We start from the raw sequence: 20,377 nt of genomic DNA on the forward strand, positions 1-20,377 counted from the left end.
TGCCTAGTGCCCCTCCAGCCCAATGCAGTGCCCCCTAATCCCGCTGGATGCTGCTCCCTCCCCAACCTCCTGTGGGGGCAGGAGCCTAGCCCAGGCAAAGGATCACCACGGTGTCCCCCAGCTGCCCTTCTCCCTCCTCGTGCCTGTGTTTCTACCTTGTTTTACCTGGGGCCCATTTCAGGGGGGAGCTCTGAATCCCCAGCCTCATGGGAGAGCGTGGCCAGCAGCCCCTCAGCCTGCTCGGAGCCCACAGAAAGACTCAGCTCTGGGACCTGTGCTTCTGCCTTTGTTAGCACCTGGGGGGCAAGGCCAGCTTATGAATGCAGCTGCAGTCCCACAGCGGGGGTGACCCGCTGGACTTCCAGGGGCTGGAGGTGGGAGCGAGATAACTCAGGTCAGAGGATATCCCTTTCCGAGGTTTCTTCAAAGATGCTCTCCAAAGCTTCCTATTCTGGGGCCACGGGCCATCACCTTCCCCAGGGGCACCTTTTCCTGGCCGTTCCGTGAACCGCCTTCTGTGTCCTGCTTTGGGGACAGATAGTGGTGAGCCTGGAGCTTCCAGACCACAAAGTCCAGTGGCTGGGAGTTGTGATGGCACACACAGCCCAGCAGACTTCGCAGCCGAGGCCCAGGGCAGAGGCCCTGGGGCTGGGGCCCTGCCACCTCTGGGAGACTCTGGAAGGCAGGAAGCCCAGGCCCAAGGGAGTCAGGGAGGCTAGGCATCATTCAACATGCCTGAAGCCTTGCCCACCTCTTTGGAGCACATGGCATGACGGAGATCCATTTGTTCTGGGTGTGTGTGTGAGTGACACGTACTACTACCCCTCCTGGTGTGAGGGCATGAGGACCCAGTCTGTCTTGTTTGTGGCTGCATCCCCGGCGCAGGAGGAGAGTTGGCACACCGTAAACTTCTACGGGCTGACTAAGGCTGCATGGGGAGGGAATTCTGGAAAGGAACTCGATGGACCCTCTCCCCAGCAAAACGACAGTTTAATTCATGGAGATTATTTTAACATATTTTTTATTGTTTTGTCTTTTTTTTTTATTGTTTTTGTCTTTGTCTATTGTAGGGGGGAGGAGAGCTAGAGGGAGAAGCAGATTTCTCTGCTGAGCAGGGAGCCCAACTCACCTGGAGGCTCAATCCTAGGGCCCTGGGCTCATGAGCTGAAGGCAGATGTTTAACTGACTGAGCCAGCCAGGTACCCCACGATTATAATTTTTTAAAAAATCATTTGGGACACCTGGGTAGCTCAGTCAATTAAGCATCTGCCTTCAGCTCAGGTCGTGATCCCAGGGTCCTGGGATCCAGCCCTGCATTGGGCTCCCTGCTCGGCGGGAAGCCTGCTTCTCCCTCTCCCACTCCCCCTGCTTGTCTTCCCTCTCTCACTGTGTCTCTCTGTCAAATTAATAAATAAAACCTTAAAGAAAAAAAGAATCATTTAAAGTGTCTGTTAATTGTACAGTAAATGGAGGAGCATTCATTCAGGACAATCTACCAAACCCCGGCAAGGACGAGTGTGGTATCTGAGCAGTAACCCACCACTCAGCTGAGGCTTAATAAAAAATAGACCTTTGCTCTTCGTCCCTGGTTTATGGCAGAGGATCTGAAGCCCTCTGAACATCCTAGATGAGAAGAGTGTCTTTTCTTATTCATAACAAGCCTCTTGCGCTGTGCCTGCGTTTATGCTAATGAGGGTTCTGTGGGTGGGAGACAGCTTCAGGATGGGGGCTAGTCACGAGAAAGACCAAGCACATAATTAGAGAGTTAGAACTTTCTGCAGACCCCCACCCCTGCCACCCGACCTGTAGGGAGGAAAGAGGGGCGGTCAAGGATTTAATCAACTTTGCCTATGTAATGTAATCTCCATAAAAATGCTTAAACAAGTGTTTGGGGATCTTCTGGGAGGGTGGTGTGCCTCGAGGAGGCAGGGGCATTCTGGGCCACGACCAGTCACACCCCCCCGCCCCCTCCACCCTACCCTCCCCCCCCCCCCCCCCCCCCCGTCCCCTTGCCCTGTGCATCTCTTCCGTTTGGCTGTTCCTGAGTTGTATCCTTTATGATAAAAACAGTAAGTAGAGTGCTTTTCTGAGTTCTGTAAGTTGTTCTATGAATTACCAAACCGGAGGAGGGGGTCTTGGGAACTCTCGAATTTGTAGTCAGCTGGGCAGAAGTATGGGTAGCCCGGGTCCCCCATTGGTGGCTGGCCTCTGAAGTGGGGGCAGTTTTGTGGCACTGAGCCCTTGAACCTGTGGAGTCTGCCCTGAGTAGTGTTAGAAATGAACCATTGGAGACTCAGACTTGGAGAGATGGTATAGAAAAGTGCCATGTAATTGGTGTCAGAAGAAAACATGACCACTCCCCATCCCCATGCCTGTGTTATAGACGTTTAAGCTGGGGTGCACTGTTCTGAGCAGGTGTGTTCAAGAAGAAGGGGCTCCCTTACCCTCCAGGCTCTAGTGTGGGGTCCCAGCTCCATCCTGGGAGGGGCAGGCTGCTGGCCTTCCTCAGCAGGGAAGACGGCTCCCCCTCCAGTCCTATGTTGCAGAATCTCGGTTCCAATCAGGTACAGCAGAGAGGACTTCCCACACGAGCCCACTGGCAAGGTCGAAGCTCTAGTCCGGGAGGCGGCAGGATGAGAATCCTTGGAACTTGACGGCCCGCACCTCAGGTAGCTCATAGGGTCGGGGTTCCACACTAGTGGGGGCAGGCTCAGACCAGTGCTCACTTGCAGAGCACTGTCACTCCGGGAAAAGTTGGTCTGCCTCCCAGCTCGGGGGCAGGGGTTCATGGGTTCTGCTCTGGGGAAAGACAGGCTGTACAGACAAAGAACTCCACGGTTCTGCCTGAGGGAGCTGACTTCATTTGGATCAGAGCTTTGAAAACTGTGTGTAAGGGTGTTGTCAAAACCAATGGAGAGCTTAGTAGAGAGCAATTAAGAGAAGTGGCTGAAGCCAAGAACCATTTGTTGACCTCCTGGTTCTTCTGGATAGGCCAGGCCTGTCTGACCCTGGCTGGGCCCATCCTGTGCTTCTCCACCAGCTGGTCACGCGTGTGCCCGCTGTGGCTAGCTGTGGGCGGGGGTTATGGAGGGACTGCCTCCCGCCACCAAGCAGACTGGCCCAGCTTGCTAATATGGCAGCTGGAGAGTCATAAGGGTATAATAGGAGTGGTGGGACCTGCTGAGGTCTAGTGTTGGTGAGTGCCAGCCCATTCCTGCCACGTTCCAGTGGTCAGAGCAGGTCACAGGCAGCCCAGAGGAAAGGCAAGGAGACACAGAGCGTGGTGGTCACTTTCACAATCGACCCCAGAGCTTTCAGCTCTGGAAGGAGTTTCTTCAAGTTTTGTTCTGGGATTTGATGTAGTTTTAAAATATGGCTTAGCAAAAGCATGCTATATTGGCTCTGGAGTGATGGGCCTCTCAGATCCTGAAGATAAACCATTTGAACAAGCTCCTTGCTACCAGAGAAATGGCTTCCTCAGCGCTGTGAAGAGAAGTTTTCAGCCTTGTGTCCCTCACACTTCCGTGTGGAAATGTAGTCTCAGGGCCTCCTCCGGCACGCTGAAGAACCTCTAGCACCCAGGGCTTGAACTTGACCGCGGTCACACAGGTTCTGTTCCTTCTAGCGCTGCATGAAGGTCAGGAGGCACCGCCCACTGGGGGCACAGGCGACGAGCTGGGCACTCATAGAGCTGGGCTGGGAACAGGGATCTTTCAACTCTGCCCCAGAACCCCTCGACTCACAAAGAAAGCACCAGCCAACCAGAAAACTACTTCTGAGCATGGGAGTGTCTTAGCCCGCGTGGGCTGCTATAACAAAATGGCCGCAGACCAAGTGGCTTAAAACAGCAGAAAGTTCTCATAGTTCTGGAGGCCGGAAGTCTGAGGTCAGGGCCAGCAGAGTCAGGCAAAGGCCCTCTTCCTGTTGCAGACTTACTACTGTTGTGTCCACAAATCAGAAGGGGCTGGGAGCTCTGTGAGGTCTCCTTTATGAAGAGAACATCTGATCCCATTCACGAGGGCAGAACCTCCCAAGGCCTCCATCACCTTCCAAAGGCCCCACCTCATACCGTTACCTTGAGCATTAGGTTGTCAGCCTGTGAGTTTGGCAGGGGGCGGGGGGGGGGAGGGGAGACACACATTCAATCCTTAGTGGATTTTTAAAACTTTAAACTTTAAATTGTGGTAAATGCATATGAAATTTACCATCTTAACCATTTTTTTTAAAGATTGTATTTATTTGTCAGAAAGCACAAGCAGGGAGGGCGGCAGGTAGAGGGAGAGGAAGAAGCAGGCTCCCTGCTGAGTAAGGAGCCCAATGCGGGGCTCGATCCCAGGACCTTAGGATCATGACCTGAGCTGAAGGCAGATACTTAACCGACTGAGCCCCCAGGCGCCCACCTGCACCAGTTTTAAGTGTACGGTGGCATGAGAACATCCACATCGCTGTGCATCCCCCACCCTCCGTCTCCAGAGGTCTTCTCAACTTGCAAAACTGAAACTCTACCCCCAAAACACGAACGACCCATGCCCTTCTCCTGAGCCCTTGGCCATCACCGTTTTACTTTCTGGCTCTATGAATCTGACTACCCCAAGTACCTCATCTATGTGGAATCATACAGTAGTTGTCATCGTGTGACGGGCTTCCTTCACGTATAATCTCCTCGAGGTTCATTCGTCTTGTAGCAGATGTCCTTTTTAAGGCTGAGTAATATTCCATTGTGTGTCAGCGGTACATTTTGCTTACCCATCCAACCGTCAGCAGACACGTGGGTTACTTCCAGCATTTGGCTGGAGGAACAATGCTGCACGAACATGGTATAGGAGTAGCTCTTAGAGACCCTCTTTCAACTCTCTCAGGTATATGCACCGAAGTGGAACTGCTAGGTTGCATGTGTGATATATGATTTATATTATGAGATACATATCTGGTCTTCATCTCTGTTTCTGCCACAGAGCTCCTAAAACCCCTGTAATCTCCTAAGTGATAAGTGTGGTAAAGGTGTCTCAATATTTAAATATTTTATTTTATTTTAAAGATTTTATTTATTTGACAGAGAGAGAGATCACAAGTAGGCAGAGCAACAGGCAGAGAGAGAGGGGGAAGCAGGCTCCCTGCTGAGCAGAGAGCCTGATGCGGGACACGATCCCAGGACCCTGAGATCATGACCTGACCTGAAGGCAGAGGCTTAACCCACTGAGCCACCCAGGCGCCCCAAGGTGTCTCAATATTTATAACAAACTTCTTTCACCCACATTGGAGTTTATGTTAATGAGAGGACTTTTGGAAAGCACCTGAGGTTGGGGGCTGGTTTCCAGAGGAACCAACCTTGTGATTGGAGGGCTGGAACTTTCAGTCCCACCGCCTGACTGCTAGGGATGGGGGCAGGGGCTAGAGGCCGAATCAATCACCAATGGCCAATGATTTTAATCCACTGTGCCTACGCAATAAAGTCTTCATTAAAAAAAAAAATAAGACGAGGTTTAGAGAGCTCATGGATTGACAAACCGGAAGCCATCCATGTGCCCCTGTGCTGGGTTGCAAACTCCTTGGGGACAGAAGCTCCTTTGTTTGGGACCTCCCCCTATGTGCATCTCTTCATCTGACTGTTGATTTATATCTTTTAATATCCTTTGTAATAAACCAGTAATCCAGTGAGTAAACTGGTTTCCTGAGGCTCTGATGTACATTTCCCTCCTGATGTATGAAGTGGAGCATCTTTCCAGGTACTTATTGGCTGTTTGTATATTTCCTTTGGAGAAACGTCTATTCAGGTCCTCTGCTCATTTCTGAGTCAGGTATTTTGTTGTTGAGTTGCAGGAGTTCTTTATATATTCTGGATATGAACTTACCAGATACATGATCTGTAAATTTTTTTCACCATGTGGGCGGGCTGTCTCTTCACTCTGTTGATTGTGTCCTTTGATATCAGAAATTTTACACCTGGATGTGGTTCGAACTATTTTTCCTTCCGTTGCCTGTGCGTTTGGTGTCATCCGAGCATGGGATGTTAACGAAGAGAACAAGCCTTCTCTGAGCCCTTTGTCTTTGCTGAGGGAGACCTCCTGCCAAGAGGGGACTCAAACTGTTCATCGCTGTTTGCTCCAGTTGAAAGGGGAAGCATGTGTTGACAATTGGTCCTCCAAATCATTTTTCACTCTCTACATCACTGTTTCCACCAGGCACATTGCCATCTGCTCAAGGATGCTGGAGGTCAGCAGCAGCTGGTTTCTTTCTTATTTATTTATTTATTTATTTATTTGACAGACAGATCACAAGTAGGGAGAGAGGCAGGCAGAGAGAGAGAAGGAAGCAGGCTCACTGCTAAGCAGAGAGCCCGATGCGGGGCTCGATCCCAGGACTCTGGGATCATGACCTGAGCCGAAGGCAGAGGCTTAACCCACTGAGCCACCCAGGCGCCCCAGCAGCTGGTTTCTCACAAGCTTCTTGGCAACGTTGCATCCAATGCTACTTTTTACTCTAAGGAGTAGAACTCTGATTGCTGTCTCTGGGTTTGGGTTTCTTCCCTACCTTTAGCGATGGAATTACTTGGTTTCATTCTAGAATATACTCTTCTGTGATTGGTGTGAGGAAAGCTGCTTGGCTAATGGACGAGGCCTCTGTGCCCGGGTACCTGCTCTCTGACAGTGCTCCTTCATGACAGGTAGTGCACAGGGAACCAGGGAGGGGTAGCTTGCTGTCCCGGGAAATCCAATTTTTATTGCTTTGTGTCTTACTTCCACTCTTCTTTTTTTTGGTTGCTGTGTAAACTAATCATTCTTTTTTTTTTTTTTTTAAAGATTTATTTACTTATTTGAGAGAGAGCTCTCTCACATCTGTATGCAGGCTGGGGGGCCAGTGGCTGAGAGAGAGAGTCTCAAGCAGGCTCCCTGCTGAGCGCAGAGCCCCATGCAGGCTCAATCCCAGGACCGTGTTCATGACCGGAGCCAAAAATCAAGAGTCAAGACGCTCAACTGAGCCATCCAGGTGCCCCTAAACTAATTCTTAGAGAGTTATTAGTTCCAGCCCATGCAGACTCATGTTCTGTATTCACACCCAGAATCCTGTCGTCTTTTTATACTGGTGCTGTTTTCCTGATAGCAGAAAAACTGGGCTCTGGAGTCAGACTGCCATGTTTAAATCTAGGCTCTGTCATGTGCCATCTGGAGGCCTTGGCCAAATTACTCTTGTCTTTGTGTCTTTGCTTCCCCATCTGTCAGTAGGGATAACAATGACCTCTAACTCCTAGAATTGAGAAGAATCAGCAAGAGAGATAGAAACACTCATGCCGGACACATAATACTTGCTCAATGTATATTAACTACAAGTAGAATTACTATCTCTCCATTTTTTTATTCAGTGAAGCACTTTGAAGCCACGGATTCTTTCTGTGACTGGGGATAGAAGGAAACACCACAGTGACCATCCTTCGCCTCCTGGGTGGCCGCTCTCCTGACTTCGGTGTATTTGTCATTCTCGTGCGTGCATTGGCACATTTACAACACGTGTGTCCGGAAGCATGGTGTCGTGCTTTTTTTTTTTTTTTTTTTAATATTTTTATTTATTTATTTGGTAGAGATCACAAGTAGGCAGAGAGGCAGGCAGAGAGAGAGGAGGAAGCAGGCTCCCTGCCGGGCAGAGAGCCCGATGTGGGGCTCGATCCCAGGACCCTGGGATCATGACCTGAGCCGAAGGCAGAGGCTTAACCCGCTGAACCACCCAGGCGCCCTGGTGTAGTGCTTTTTATGAGGCTTTAACACCTTACATAAATGTATCATCCTGTGTGTATTCGTCTATAAAAGTCCCTTATCAGGGTCACGTGGAATGAGACCCACAGCAGATTCGAGCCAGGCCTGCCTGAGGGTGAGGTCTGTGCCCCGGCCACTCTGCCGTTCGGTGTCCGAGGGAGGAATGCCTGGGAGTGCACGGAGGCAGGTGGACTGGCCCCTGAGCCGGTCTGGCCCCCTGGAAAGGCAGAGTGACCGGCTACAGCTCTTAGATCTGTCTTGGTCGAGGGCTGTCAGTTACTGAGTCAGCACCATCTGCTTTGGCTTCAGAACCCCCTGTTCCTCCAAGAATATCTAACATCACTGGAGACTTTCTGGGGCGGCCACAGGCTCCATCTGTGCTGGGTAACACGAAAGAACTGCCAGAAGCATATGAAGGGCCTGGTCTCTGCTGCTGGCTGGTGGCGAGGGTGGTGGAAAGGAGGGCGGTATCAGAACTCCGGGTCAAAGCCCGTCAGAGACAATCAGGGAGAGACTAGCCAGCCACTAGCCTGGGCCTGGAGGGGATGGGCGGCCTGGAAGGAAGGAGCAAATGGCATTTACTTTGCTTTAACGTAAATTCAGTTTAGAATGATTTAAAGTTTAGGGGTACCTGGGTGGCTCCATTAGGCATCTGCCTTTGGCTCGGGTTGTGATCCTAGAGTCCAGGATTCGAGCCAGCAGGGAGCCTGCCGCTTCTCACTCTCCCTGCTGCTCCCCCTCTCTGTGCTCTCTCTCTCTCTGTCAAATAAATAAATAAATAAACTCTTTTAAAAAAAGAATGATTTAGAATTTAAACATTATGATCTTGGATTTCATTCGAGGGTGCTTGGTTACTGGGGCAGGGACTACTGCTGTAAGATGGTGAGTGTCTGATGCCCCCCCAGCTGGAGTGGGCTTTGGGGGTTACTGCTTTGCTCTTGGTCTTGGCTTCCTCATCTGTGAAACTGGGAAGGGAGCCACCCAACAGATGCGGCACACAGGGGTCTGACGTGGAGCAGGGACTCAATATATGGTCACCGTCATCATCATTACGTCCCTATCTGCCAAGTCTCACCAGCAGACAGCTGGAACAGGCCTCAAGCTGTTAGATGTCTTCATGCCTTGAAGAAGATCAGGATTTGAATGAGACAGTGACTGAGGACCACAGAGCAGAACCAGAAGTTCCTACAAAGAACCCCCCACTCCCTGTGCCTCCTATTCCAGCAGGTTTCCGGTGTGACCCCAACCCTAACTCAAGGCCAAACCCATCTCTGTCCACCCAGATTCTGAACAAGCTTCTAGAGCAATAGGGTGCGAACCAGAGTCCGATCTGGAGAGCTCATAAGGCCAAGGGTGTGGCAGCAGGAGGAGAGGAGGAGAACAGGCAGATGATAAAGTGCCCTCACCGCCCTTTTGCCCTGAATGCACGGTCCCCAAGCAGGGAGCATCTGTGGTCTCTGAGTAGAGACGCCTTTCTGATAAGGAGAAATAAGACCAGGACGAGCTCCCTTGGCCACAAACAGTGCCCTATTGCTGCCCAGGGCCCAAGGCAAGCTTCATGAACTGTCCTCGAATGTGAGACCATTACAGATCTTAACGTGAGCGATGCTGACTGGGGTCCAGAAGACTTGGGGCCACAGCCGGCGTGACGGTCTCATCTGAAACGCGCCACCACAGAAGCTTTCCTCCTTCGACTCTCCAGAGCAAAGCCAGACCAGGAGCCATCACGGACACCATGAATGGGTGCTGACTGATTGATTTATTAGACTCGAGCGCTGTAGTACAGAACGGTACAGAGATGATACATGTTTGTGCTTCAATACTTTCCAACACTGAGATTCTGAGAATTTCCAAGTAAACAAGTTTCAAGACAGACTAGCTTTTTTAAAATATCCTTTTGATAAATTATTTTTATATAAATAACAGAGAAAGGAAACCCAACATGTTCGACGCACAAGGCCCTGAAGCGTGAGCCCTGTCGGGTCAGGGGGAGGGGACAAAACAAGCAGTGACAGCAAGAAACAAACCAGTGCAAGCACCTACGGTTCTGTCCTAAGGAAACGGGATATCTTCAGGGGGAGAAGGGAGACAGAGAGAAGGGGCCTGAAAACTAATCTGAGTGCGCCGGGGAGATTCCGAAGCCTTGAGAACACCACGAAGCGTCTACCGGGGAGGGCGAGGAGCGCGCTCCGAAAGGAGAGCGGGCGGCCGCGTGGAGCTAGCACACACCACGTCTGCAGGGACATCACGAGACAGTAATATGCACACGGTCTGCAGGGGTTCAAGGGCAGCGGGGGGCGGGGCAGGGGACATCTTTGTGACTTCCACTGTCATATTGTGCGACACCAGCAGCAGGACACGTGGTGCGCTCACCACCGGAGAACGGAGAGCTGCTGAGTCTGGAGGATGACGAGACATCCTTTCTGCGTTTGCTTCTTTCATTTTTGCTTTAGAGCTAAGTTTTATACGGAGAATAACATGACCATTTTCTCGTACAAGCACGACGACGTACGACCCCACACGACATGAAATAAAGTATTATGAAGTATCTTAGACTGAGGATAATCTGAGTGGGAACAGGGTCTGCATAAATCCAATGGGCTGTTTTTCTGGGGGTTTGAAGTCTTAGGGGCACAGACCTTTGTCTACGGGAAAAGGGCCCTCTGCTCAGATTCCGTTCTAGTTCATTCCTCACCTGGGGCTCCGCCCGAGCCGACCCCACCGGGAAAGAAGAGTTCTGTTGGGGGTGGTGCCCGGGGAAGGAAAGGGTCTGGCCAAAAAGCCCAGCCTAACTGCTTTTCCAAGAGACAGAGGTCCTGGTGGGACATGCTCCACGCTCGCTGGGCACTGTGACTTAGGCTGTAAAGGTAGGGGGTGGGGTGGGGAGCGGTGACAGGCTGCGGGCAGGCAGCCCAGCACTGGGCCTGACTTCATGGGAACACCTCCAGCCCCTCCCACAGCCCCAGCACGGGGTGGGGGGGGTGGTAAGCCACTGGGGAAGGCTAAGAGGTCACTTCCAGCTCGAACCTCACAACCTGTCACCTGATCTTCACTGCTAAGTTCATCTGGATGAGAGCAGGCTGAGGGGGGTAAGAACTGGAGTGAAGCCAACAGATTAATCCTCAGTTTGAAATAGTCCAGGAACAGACATCTCTGTGATTCCTGAAAAAAAACCAGGAACAGCCCAAAACGGATTTTGTAAAACACCCAAACGTCTACCTTCCCATACTCAAGCAATTTGCACATGTCGCACTGGGTTATATACAAGGTCATGGAATCATAATAATGGGAAGAAGGTGTCCATTCATTCTAGAAAGTTCTACAACTTCTCCAGCAGTGTGTCCCTTACGCGGGAACTTCTCCTCTTAGGACACATATAGAAGATACCCTTTTTAAAAAACACAATGCATTCTTTTCTTTTGTTTCACACAAGAAGAGGGCATCATCAAACACGAGAACGCAGCGGCGACAGGGCCGGCCAGGGCGTGCAGAGCTGGGGGAGGCAGTGGAGGGACGGGGTCAGCAAAGTAACCGAGGCGGGCAGCGGCAGGGGCTGCGGAGCACTGTGGGAAGAGGGTTCGTTTTTTGGAGGGGTGGCTTATGTTTTTAACTGCTTATTTCTTCATCTGTTTTATTCAGTTTCTTCAGCGTGTCCAGAAGTTTCTGTGGGGTGAGAATGTGCGTGGATCCTGGGGGGGGGGCAGAAAAGACAGTGAGCTTGCTGGCTGTAGTTCCCGCTGTGTCTGTCTTCCTGTTCTTCCGCTCCCCAGCTCCGCACCCATTCCCCCACCCGCACCCTGGTCTAGAGGAAGCAGGGAGGGGGTCAGGGGTGGGGTGTGGGGGCCACATCACAATAGGCCTGGGAGACATTTGGGGGCTGGAGATACATAAAACACATCCTCGGGCTCAGGCAGGGCCCCAGGCTATACCAAGGAAGGAACCCGCCTCTCCGTCTGGGCTCAGCATCATCTGCCAGGGGACCGGGCGGCTGCATTTCTGATTCTCTCTTGCACTCGAGGTGAAGCCAGGGAGAGGAATTCCAAACCATTTGGCAGGGGAAAGGCTGGGAAGGGGGCGGGGATGGTAGGGGGTTTGTGTGTGGAAAGGATGGTGCCTGCTAGGGACAGAGTGATGGGCAGGGCACCCTGGGGGAAGCCACTGACCCCTGGGAGTCAGCAGGCTGGTACTGCCCTCGCGGGTGGGACCTCAGGCGTGAAAGGGAAAGGGCCAGGGTACCTGAGGCCTTACCTTGCAGAGACCGCACATTGTAAGAGATTAGAAATGCTTGCAAAAAACTTAAGCTAATGGAATTAGATATACTTCTACTGCAAAAATAAAAAAATAAAATAAATAAATGAAGTCCTTTTTCATAAGGAGAGAGAGAGAGAGAGAGAGAGAGCTAAGAAGTGCAATAAAAAAAGATGCATGGACCGTGTGGCTTGGACATGGACTTTACTGGAACAGAACAGAGGTGACCGGGTGTGAACATAAGGCCGGCACACATGCAGCAGCGGGCTTCAAAGAAAGAGGTCCCGGTGGGAGAGAAGGACTGAACAAAAGAGCCGTACTTGAAAATGTGCCCCCCTGGAGGTGCGGGCGAGGGCGTGGGCCTGGTGGGGGTGGGGACAGAAACCGCAGGGGCCAGATTTCCACCCTGAGGGTGAGCAAAAGAAGGCTTTGGCTGGCTTGTTGGGGGCGATTCCAAGTACCAGGGTCCCTGTGCCTTCGACCACTGTGTGCTCAGCTGACCCGTGACTGCTGGGACTGCAGGCCTTGAACCTGCCTGCCTGGTCCATCCAGACCCGCAGCAAACTTGGAAAGCCCTTTCTGGCATGAGGGGCTTCTTCCAACGTCCCATCCACAACAGTTCAAGCCCTAGCCACCTGTCACCGCCCCAAGTGAGGACTTATAGCCCGCAGCAGCCCCTGCCCTCGAAAGCTGACCCATTGCTCTGCAGACCTCGCTCAAAAGCAGACTCATTTCTGCGACCTTACTAATCTTCCTAGGTGTCCTAAAGAAGGTCAAAGGCTACTCCCCGAGCGAGAAAACAGGAATAAACACTGCCAAATCCTTAACAGTGAACCACTGCCAGAGCAAGGGCCTTCCAAATCTCAACTCCACGCAGTCTGCGCGTCCGACGTCTAGAAAGCCTCTGGGCATTTTGTGCAGAGATTAACTTGGGGGCTTTCCAGGTAAAGGCAGTAAGAGTGCACATGCCAGAGAAACCGCCCCTAATGCCCACCCTCCACACCATCCATCTGAGTCCCAGGACACAAGACAGAAGACTCAATTTACTGGAAAAATCAAAAGGGAGCCTCTGGTCAGATGCCCATCCCAGAATGCTCCCTGCCTTGCTTACCTGCAAACTCGAGTCTCAGGGAGGCCGAAAAGGGTTAAGGAACCCATGCTCCCAGAGCTTTCTACTATCTGATAGCTGACCATCTGGTGTTCCCAGTCTGACCGAGAGAAGTTTCTCTGCCACAGGCCTGGGAATTCCTGGGCCCAGACTCAGCGGGTGTCTTTAAGCCTGGCCGGTGTTAATCTGAATCACCTGAGAGCGAACTCTTGTCACCCAATCACCTGCATTGTTCTAATACCTTGCTCAAGATTTCACCACCACAAACTCTGCACACGGAGCTGGGTGACCCTGTGACGCACACGCTGCAAACCCATGTTTTGAACCCCTGGGAAGCTGACCAGGGAGACTCTCCAGAACCACAAGGGGGGTCGACTGCTCTGAGGGTCCCTCTTATGCTCTGTAACCGCAAGACTGAGAAATTTGAACGCTGGTGTCCAAACGCAGTCACCTCGAAGGCAGTGCTGTGGGTCAGACACAGTGAGCTCTGCCAGGACAGATCTTTCCTAAGAGAATCTGAAATTCAGAGTGTTCTTAGAGATCGGCTGGTCTAGGCATTCCTGGCTTTGGCCAAAACGGACCTACCAACCCAGATGACCCAGGGAGCCGCCAGGCAATGTGTACATTTAAGAGTAACCCAGGGGAGTCCGACGATCTGCCAGGCTTGGGAACCAAGCTCCGGTCCACTCCACATCCTAAAGATGAGAGAATGAAGCCCTAAGTGAGTGCTTGTCTGTGGCCCTTCGGTGGCACAGCCAGGCCCAGAATCCATGCCACTGGTCTCAGCTCTGGGCACCTGGGCTCCTGGCCCCGGCAGGCGACGTGCAAGTGAGTGCTTAAATAGCAGCTGGGCAATGGGCTGGCTCTGAATTCACATTCAAATCTGAGTCCCACTGAAAAATGGGACTTGACTCCAATTGGGAATAAAGTAAAACATTCATGTAAAAAAAACAAAAACTTTCTCCCAAGGGCAAGTGCTGTGTAACAGCTTCTCAGAGCGCCTCCGCTGGCTTTGGACGGCACCTTGGACATTCCCTCAGGATTGCTACTTCTAACATAACCCCCCAGAGCTGGGGGTGACGGTCTAATGCAAAGACTTCACTTCTGGACAACACGGAGGGATGAGTGATTAAAGGGATTAAGGTGAGTCTTGGGTGCATCTGGGCACTTCGGCTAACCATACCAGCTCCCTTCAACCGGCACCCGGGGAAGAGAGGCGCCAGAGGACCGAGTGGGCATTGGTAGCCACAAGCGGGGCCCGCCAGGGACACCCTCATCACTGCTGAGCGGGAAAACTCATCTCTTAGAAGCTAAGTCACCGCAGACATTGATGTTGACAGGAGACAACCCCGGCCCTCGCCTGTCCTACACTGTCTTTGTCTTTGGTCACCTGCATAATCACAACAGAAGGGTGCAAGTGCTATTTTTACCTGCCTTCTGACCTCCCCGGGATTAGGGCTCCTTGTCTTGCTTTTTCCTAACGGAATGCTAAAACACAACACTGCCCCCCCAAAAGCATTCCAGAAGCCAAGAGTATACCACTCGAGTCTATTCATGTTCTCTGCTCAGACAGCAGCCAGGATCCTCTGTGCTGACTGAACACGAAACAGAAGAAACCAGCCTGCGAGGGACAGGCTGCTTCTGAAGCAGGGACTCCCAGAGCGAATCCTAGCGGGAGCCCCTGGGATCTGGGTTTGAGTCTTTCAGACCCTGTAAGGGGTCTGCCGCTGCTGCAGCCGGACTCAGCATCTGTCCTGTAAGTCTTAAAATACATCCTGCCGTGAATGCCAATCGCCCCCCTGCCGTCTGTACACGGAACCAGATGTCTGATTACCAACCGACCAAGGTACTTCTTCTGAACAATGACTTTTTTTTTTTTTTTAACAATGACTATTTTTTAACGATTGCTTTTATTCATCACCTACTGGCTGCACTTTCTAGGGGAAGGCAGCTGGGCAGGACGGGAGGCAGCCCAGAGCCACCGCCAGCCCGCCGTGCGCCGTGCAGGCTCATCCCACCGGCAGCTTCTCCCCTCCTACTGCCCAGGGGAGCCACCTCTCAGCCACAGGGAGGAAAGAGGAGATAAGCTGCACGGCTGCCTGTTCCGACCTTTACAGCGAGTCCTTTTGTGGCCCGAGCACGTTCTCTTTATACAAACAAGCATGCTTCTGGTGCTCCCCGGTTACGGTTCCGATGGCCCAGTCCCCTGAAGTTCATCAGACTGCAAATGCATGAGTGTGGGCCTGCAGGCTGAGACCCCCGAGCTGAATTACTGAATTAGACGGTCAGAGTTCGAGGAGCCTGGGGCCCTGCGGTCCAGCCTCTCTCCTTTCTGCACACTGTGTGCATGGGCGGGGCAGGGGGGAACCTCCTACAGTCCCACAGGTGCTCCCAGCAGAGCTGGGGCTCAGGTCTAAGCCTCGCTACTGCTCGCAGGTGACTCGTGCTCCACGACTCTCTGGGCCACATCTCAGCCTGGGTGGGGGGTAGGGGAGTCCGGGGACATGGACAGTGAAGTGCACAAAGTCAGGCACACAGAGTATGGCCTCATCCCAGACTGCATACAAAAGCCATGGAGTGACTAATGCCACGGTGGAGTTCTTCAGGAACTGCCTGTCATGTAACACACCAGAGGCGGTTCCTAGCACACGGGACAGATGGCAAGAGAGAGGAGGGAATGAGGACAAGAATAAAAGCCGGGTAAGCTCCCAGACAGACACGGGCTTCCTGGGTAACAGGTAAAGGCACGAGCGTGGTGGGAGAGAGAAGACACGCTCCCTCAAACAGCACACTTGTGAACAACGGGTTTTAACCAAAAGGTTCTCAGATCTCACTAAGAGACTTCAGGGCGAGAGAGGGGTACGATGACTCAGCTCTGGGAAAAATCCACAGGAGAATGAAAATAAAAGCGATTACTACAAGAGTAAGTGACTACTAAGGGCCATTTTCCCCAGACCAACATGAGACCTGAGCTTTCCCGTGACGGCTGGGGTTCACCAAGCCGCGGAGGCTCGCAACCCCATCACCGCTTAGAAACTGTTCCTCGAGCTGAGTGCCTGTCCTGGGAAAAAGGACTTTCTGGGTCTAACCACCACAGACGTGGAGTCTACTCTGACGCGCTCTGACACGCTCCAACGAGCCTCCTTCATGATCAGGTGCCCGCGGATGTCTCCACTGGACTTCTGCCTTCTGAGGAGGGCCCCTCGAACGCCCGTAGGCCTCACGCTCTCGTTCCCACCCCCCAAAAGTGGGATGCTATGTGTTCCCTGCCTGGTCCCCATCCCCGGGCCGGCAGGCTCGCGAGCCACGCCTCCGGCATCCCTCAGCTTCAGCTTCTCTGAAGGACTGGTCACAGCAGTTACGAGCACTTTCGGATTAAAACCCAGGGGCCAGCACTGCCTGACTGAGCAGCAGGCCGGGGCCCAGAGGCTCTCGCGGCAGGGTCTGTGAAGGCAGCACCGGACACATTTTCAATCGGTGTTAAGAACTGCAAGCATTTTCTTGTTGAAAGGAAATCAAATAAATAAACTAAAAAGGGAAAAAGAAAGAAAAAGTGTGACGGAATAATCAAAGAAAACCCTTCAGAGTGGAAGAGTTTCTTTTCTGTAATAAGCTGCTTTTACTTTGTTTCTCTGGCTCTCACTCCATTGTTGGAGCCTGATCCTCAAAAGATACCCTAGAGGACTCCCTGAAGTCGGGGTGTCTCAGGTCCATGAGAAATTTGGTGGGAGTGAGAATGTGAGTAGAACCTGCGGGAGAACAGAGTCCAGCTGACTGCTTGAACAACGGTACGTTATAGGAACATGCCAACTCAGGCCTACGTTTTATGCAGCCAATGAGGTACGAGAAAGCAGGACGCGAGCACGCGCACGCGCACACAGGCCTCGAGGACAGCCGCATGCACAAAGCAGGTGAGGCCACGCTGCGGACGTCAGCTGTCTGCGCCAGGCCTCTCGGTGAATCAGGGCAACTTTCTCTCCCCGGGGTTCCACCCCCCAACAGGGAACTGCCGGTCAGGACCAAAGTCGAAGTGGGAGATTTACACCAAAGCCTGGCTGTGACAGCTTCTGCCCAGGAAAGCTGCATTTGAGCTGAAAATGATCAGACGTGTGCATGCAACACACACACACACACACACACACACACACACGAGTAGGAGATAGAGAGCTTTATCACGGGGTCCATGTAACAAAAAGGAGAAAACAGTACAGGGAGAAGTGGTGACCAGGTGGGGACGTTCCAGGGAATGGGGAGGGGAAGGAGAGGAGTCCAATCTCTCCACTGAATGGTGGTCTCTAGAAAGGGGGTTGACAGCGCGAGGTCCATCTTGACACACCCGGGAATGGCCACATGGACTGGTCTGCAGAACCTGGTCACTCTGAGAGCTGGGGGGCACTGTGTCTGGGTTGCCCCAAAGCAGAGGTGTAAAACGGACACAGCTTGCAGAGGTGAGGGAAAGGCCAGGGCGGTTAGCCTTTAGTCAATCAAGGTCAAGAGGCACCCTGGGCGGGTGTAATCCATTTTGGTAAGGGCAAGATGGGGCCAAAAAGGCATTCAGAGAAAGCATGACTTTTCTCCGCTTGCTCTTCCCCTTCCAGCCCTAGAAACTGGGGAAAGAGTAAAGTCTTCCGCTGCCTGAACTCAGCTCTAATGAGTTGCTTCCTTTCTTCTTGAAAGGAAACACCAGAAAGGGTACGGCCGACCTAGAAGTGGTAGGAACTGTAAGGGGGCGGGGCCCCTTCACAGAGTCCGGCGGTCAGGCCAGTATGTTTCAGACAGTATCTGCTCTCACGCTGTGTCTGTCCGTCTCCAACTGACACGTAAAGGAGGGGGCGAAAATTTGCCTTCCGTTCACTGAGCATCTTCCGGATATGAGGCCCAATGCTAGGAAAACGCAAAGTCCCACCTCAGGCTCAGTGTAAGGCTATAAGTGGGTGTTCTTAACCCCGCTGGGTTGGGTCAGGAAATCGTGGTCCACCAAGAGGTGGGGCACTTGCTCAAGGTGACCCACTTGGCAGTGGCTGAGCAGGGACGGGAGTCTGGGTGTGCGGGAGTCTGTGATCAGGCGCTTCCCACCGCTTGCAGCTGCCTCTCATCACAAGACCCAGTGCAGACATGAGGAAAGAACCCTTGGCCCCTTAGCTGCTGCTGTCCACTAACGTGTCTAGAGACTATGTTTTGCAGGGGCAATGGAGAATCGAAGACAGAATGAAACACCGAAGCATGGAATGGGTCAGAGTGCGATGAAGCAGCCCCTTCCGTCTGGAGTACACGCCCCCACTCACCTATTAGCACTTCCCACTTTCCGTTGGCTTGGGTCACCTCATAAGCACAACGCATCTCGTTCAGGCTCACGCCCCCAAGGATGAAAATAATGAGGCGGGGACCGCTGCGGTACTCCCCTGGGGCCTTATTCTTATGCCAGTGCCCGTAGCGGGCGCTGGGGTCCGGAGGAGAGGGAAAAGAGGAGAGAGAGGGAGAGAGAAGGAAAGAGAGAGAGAGAGATTAATTATGTTTCTCTGCACTGAAGTATTTAGTATGCCATACCTCAATGACTTATTCATACATCCATCTGTACACCAGTGACCGAAACAGAGAAGTGGAAGTGTTGGTTCAGCTGAGCCGCGCCTTATCAAAGGGTCTGGCAGCCCGTGCTGGGAGCTTGTCACTCTCTCAGAAACATGGAGGCAACAGGCAGGCTCAAGTTAGCTTTAAAGTTTGTTGTGTTACACCCACAGCTTCGCCCCTCACGGTGGTTGATGGGCTTCTGCTCTCAAGCGTACAGGTTTCTGGGCTTGTCTGGGACACTCCGCTGGCAGTGAGCGGTGACGACGGCTTCAAGGGCCGTCTTCAGGCCGGCATGCTGATTCACGCACTGAGCACCTCACCGGGCCACGGTCTCCCCCAGCACTGGGGTGGCGACCCGAGGGAGATTCAGCTGTGCCCACCAAGAGCTCGCGGCTTAACTGGGGTGGGTGTGGAAGAGGAAGCAGGTCGGGATCGTGCTACCGAGGAGCTCAGGGCTACTGGGACACCCACGGGGGAGGGCCTTCTAGCACCATTCGGGCCTCACTTGGAGAAGTCTTCCCAGGAGATGTGACACTGAGCTGCCCCTGAAAGGCATTTCAGAGGTGGGACGGTTCCCAGAGGGGCCCCCTTCCCCTGGGCTTCTCTTAGAAAGTGTTCACCTTGTCCTTAGAAACAACGAGAAATGAGTTGCTTCCAGGTTAAGAAAATGGGGGAAACAAAACAAAAAGCAAAACAAGGAGAGCAAGTCTCTACTGAAATTTCCACCCTTCTCCCTGACTAATGACAGCATTAAAGTCACTTTCCAATCCTGAAGGTGCCGGGGGTCAACCCAGAGAGGGAATCCTTTGACAGCCTCCCATCGTCAGCCTGCCTCGCTGCAGCACTACCGGGAATTTTGAATTTTACCCCGACGTTGGCAATCAACATCCAGCCTTCACTGGTGTCAGAGGGGACGCGCAATGCCACGGGGGCCACGCAGGCCTCCAGCCTCAGCCTGAGGGAAGGTCTGAAAGTGAGGGCTGGGAGGCAAGAGAGAAGATGGCAGGCAAAGCGCGAGCACGGAGCACGGGGAGTTCATCCGGCAGTGCGTGCTACTCCAGGGCCCCGGCACACCCTCTTAGGAGCTAGCGAGCTCCTGTTCCAAGCTCAGGTGTTCACTGGCAGTTGCCAGGAGCCACACCAGGCTCTCGCCGTTGGAGAAAAACAGCGGCACCCTGGCTGGCCGCCACCCCAGGAAAGGTGCTGCTCTGGGTCAGGGAACAGCCTGGACCACACGGACGAGGGAGGCCAAGAAGAGCCTGGAGGTGAAAAACCTTCAAGCCTCATCACAGAGCAAAGCAGGAAAGGCTTCCCGAGGCTCACCAAGGAGGGGAAAAAGAGGACGCGCTTCTGAAAACAGACCCTGGAAGATGCCGTGAGTGACCAAGAAAATGGAGTGCTGGAGAACCCGGGGGAAGAAGCATGGCTTGCAATCTACTCCCATCTCCAAGCTGAAACATCCGAGCATCACCAGGTGCGTGACAGAAACCCAGTAAATGCAAGACATCCGGCACTTCCATCATCTACGCATCCATCAAGAATGATTTGGAGAAACGCAACTCTGTGCAGACCATGTGTTCGTCCCCTTAATTAATTCTAGAAGTAACTCATCACAAGTGAAAGCAGAATACACTGAGCACCTACTTTGCGCCAGGCTCTGTTTTAGCAACACAAATCCCCGCCCTCACAAGGCTGACATTCTATC

At 52.6% G+C, this 20,377-nt stretch overlaps 1 protein-coding gene across 2 annotated transcripts in view; it reads right to left on the reverse strand.

Moving 5' to 3' along the window:
* Positions 1-9,488: 9,488 nt before the first annotated feature.
* Positions 9,489-20,377, reverse strand: part of STXBP1 (syntaxin binding protein 1) — a 73,821-nt gene continuing 62,932 nt past the window's right edge. The window contains exons 18-20 of one of the 2 annotated variants that reach the window (XM_046022765.1): positions 18,390-18,544; positions 16,728-16,853; positions 9,489-11,437 (exon numbers count right to left, since the gene is read on the reverse strand). In XM_046022765.1, coding sequence (XP_045878721.1) covers positions 16,744-16,853; positions 18,390-18,544 — 265 coding nt within the window. In that variant the 3' untranslated portion in view covers positions 9,489-11,437; positions 16,728-16,743. The remainder of the gene's footprint in view (positions 11,438-16,727; positions 16,854-18,389; positions 18,545-20,377) is intronic. The other variant, XM_046022766.1, reaches the window with a different exon arrangement.

This window comes from Meles meles, chromosome 11, assembly GCF_922984935.1.
Source record: "Meles meles chromosome 11, mMelMel3.1 paternal haplotype, whole genome shotgun sequence".
In the NCBI taxonomy this organism is placed as follows: domain Eukaryota; kingdom Metazoa; phylum Chordata; class Mammalia; order Carnivora; family Mustelidae; genus Meles; species Meles meles.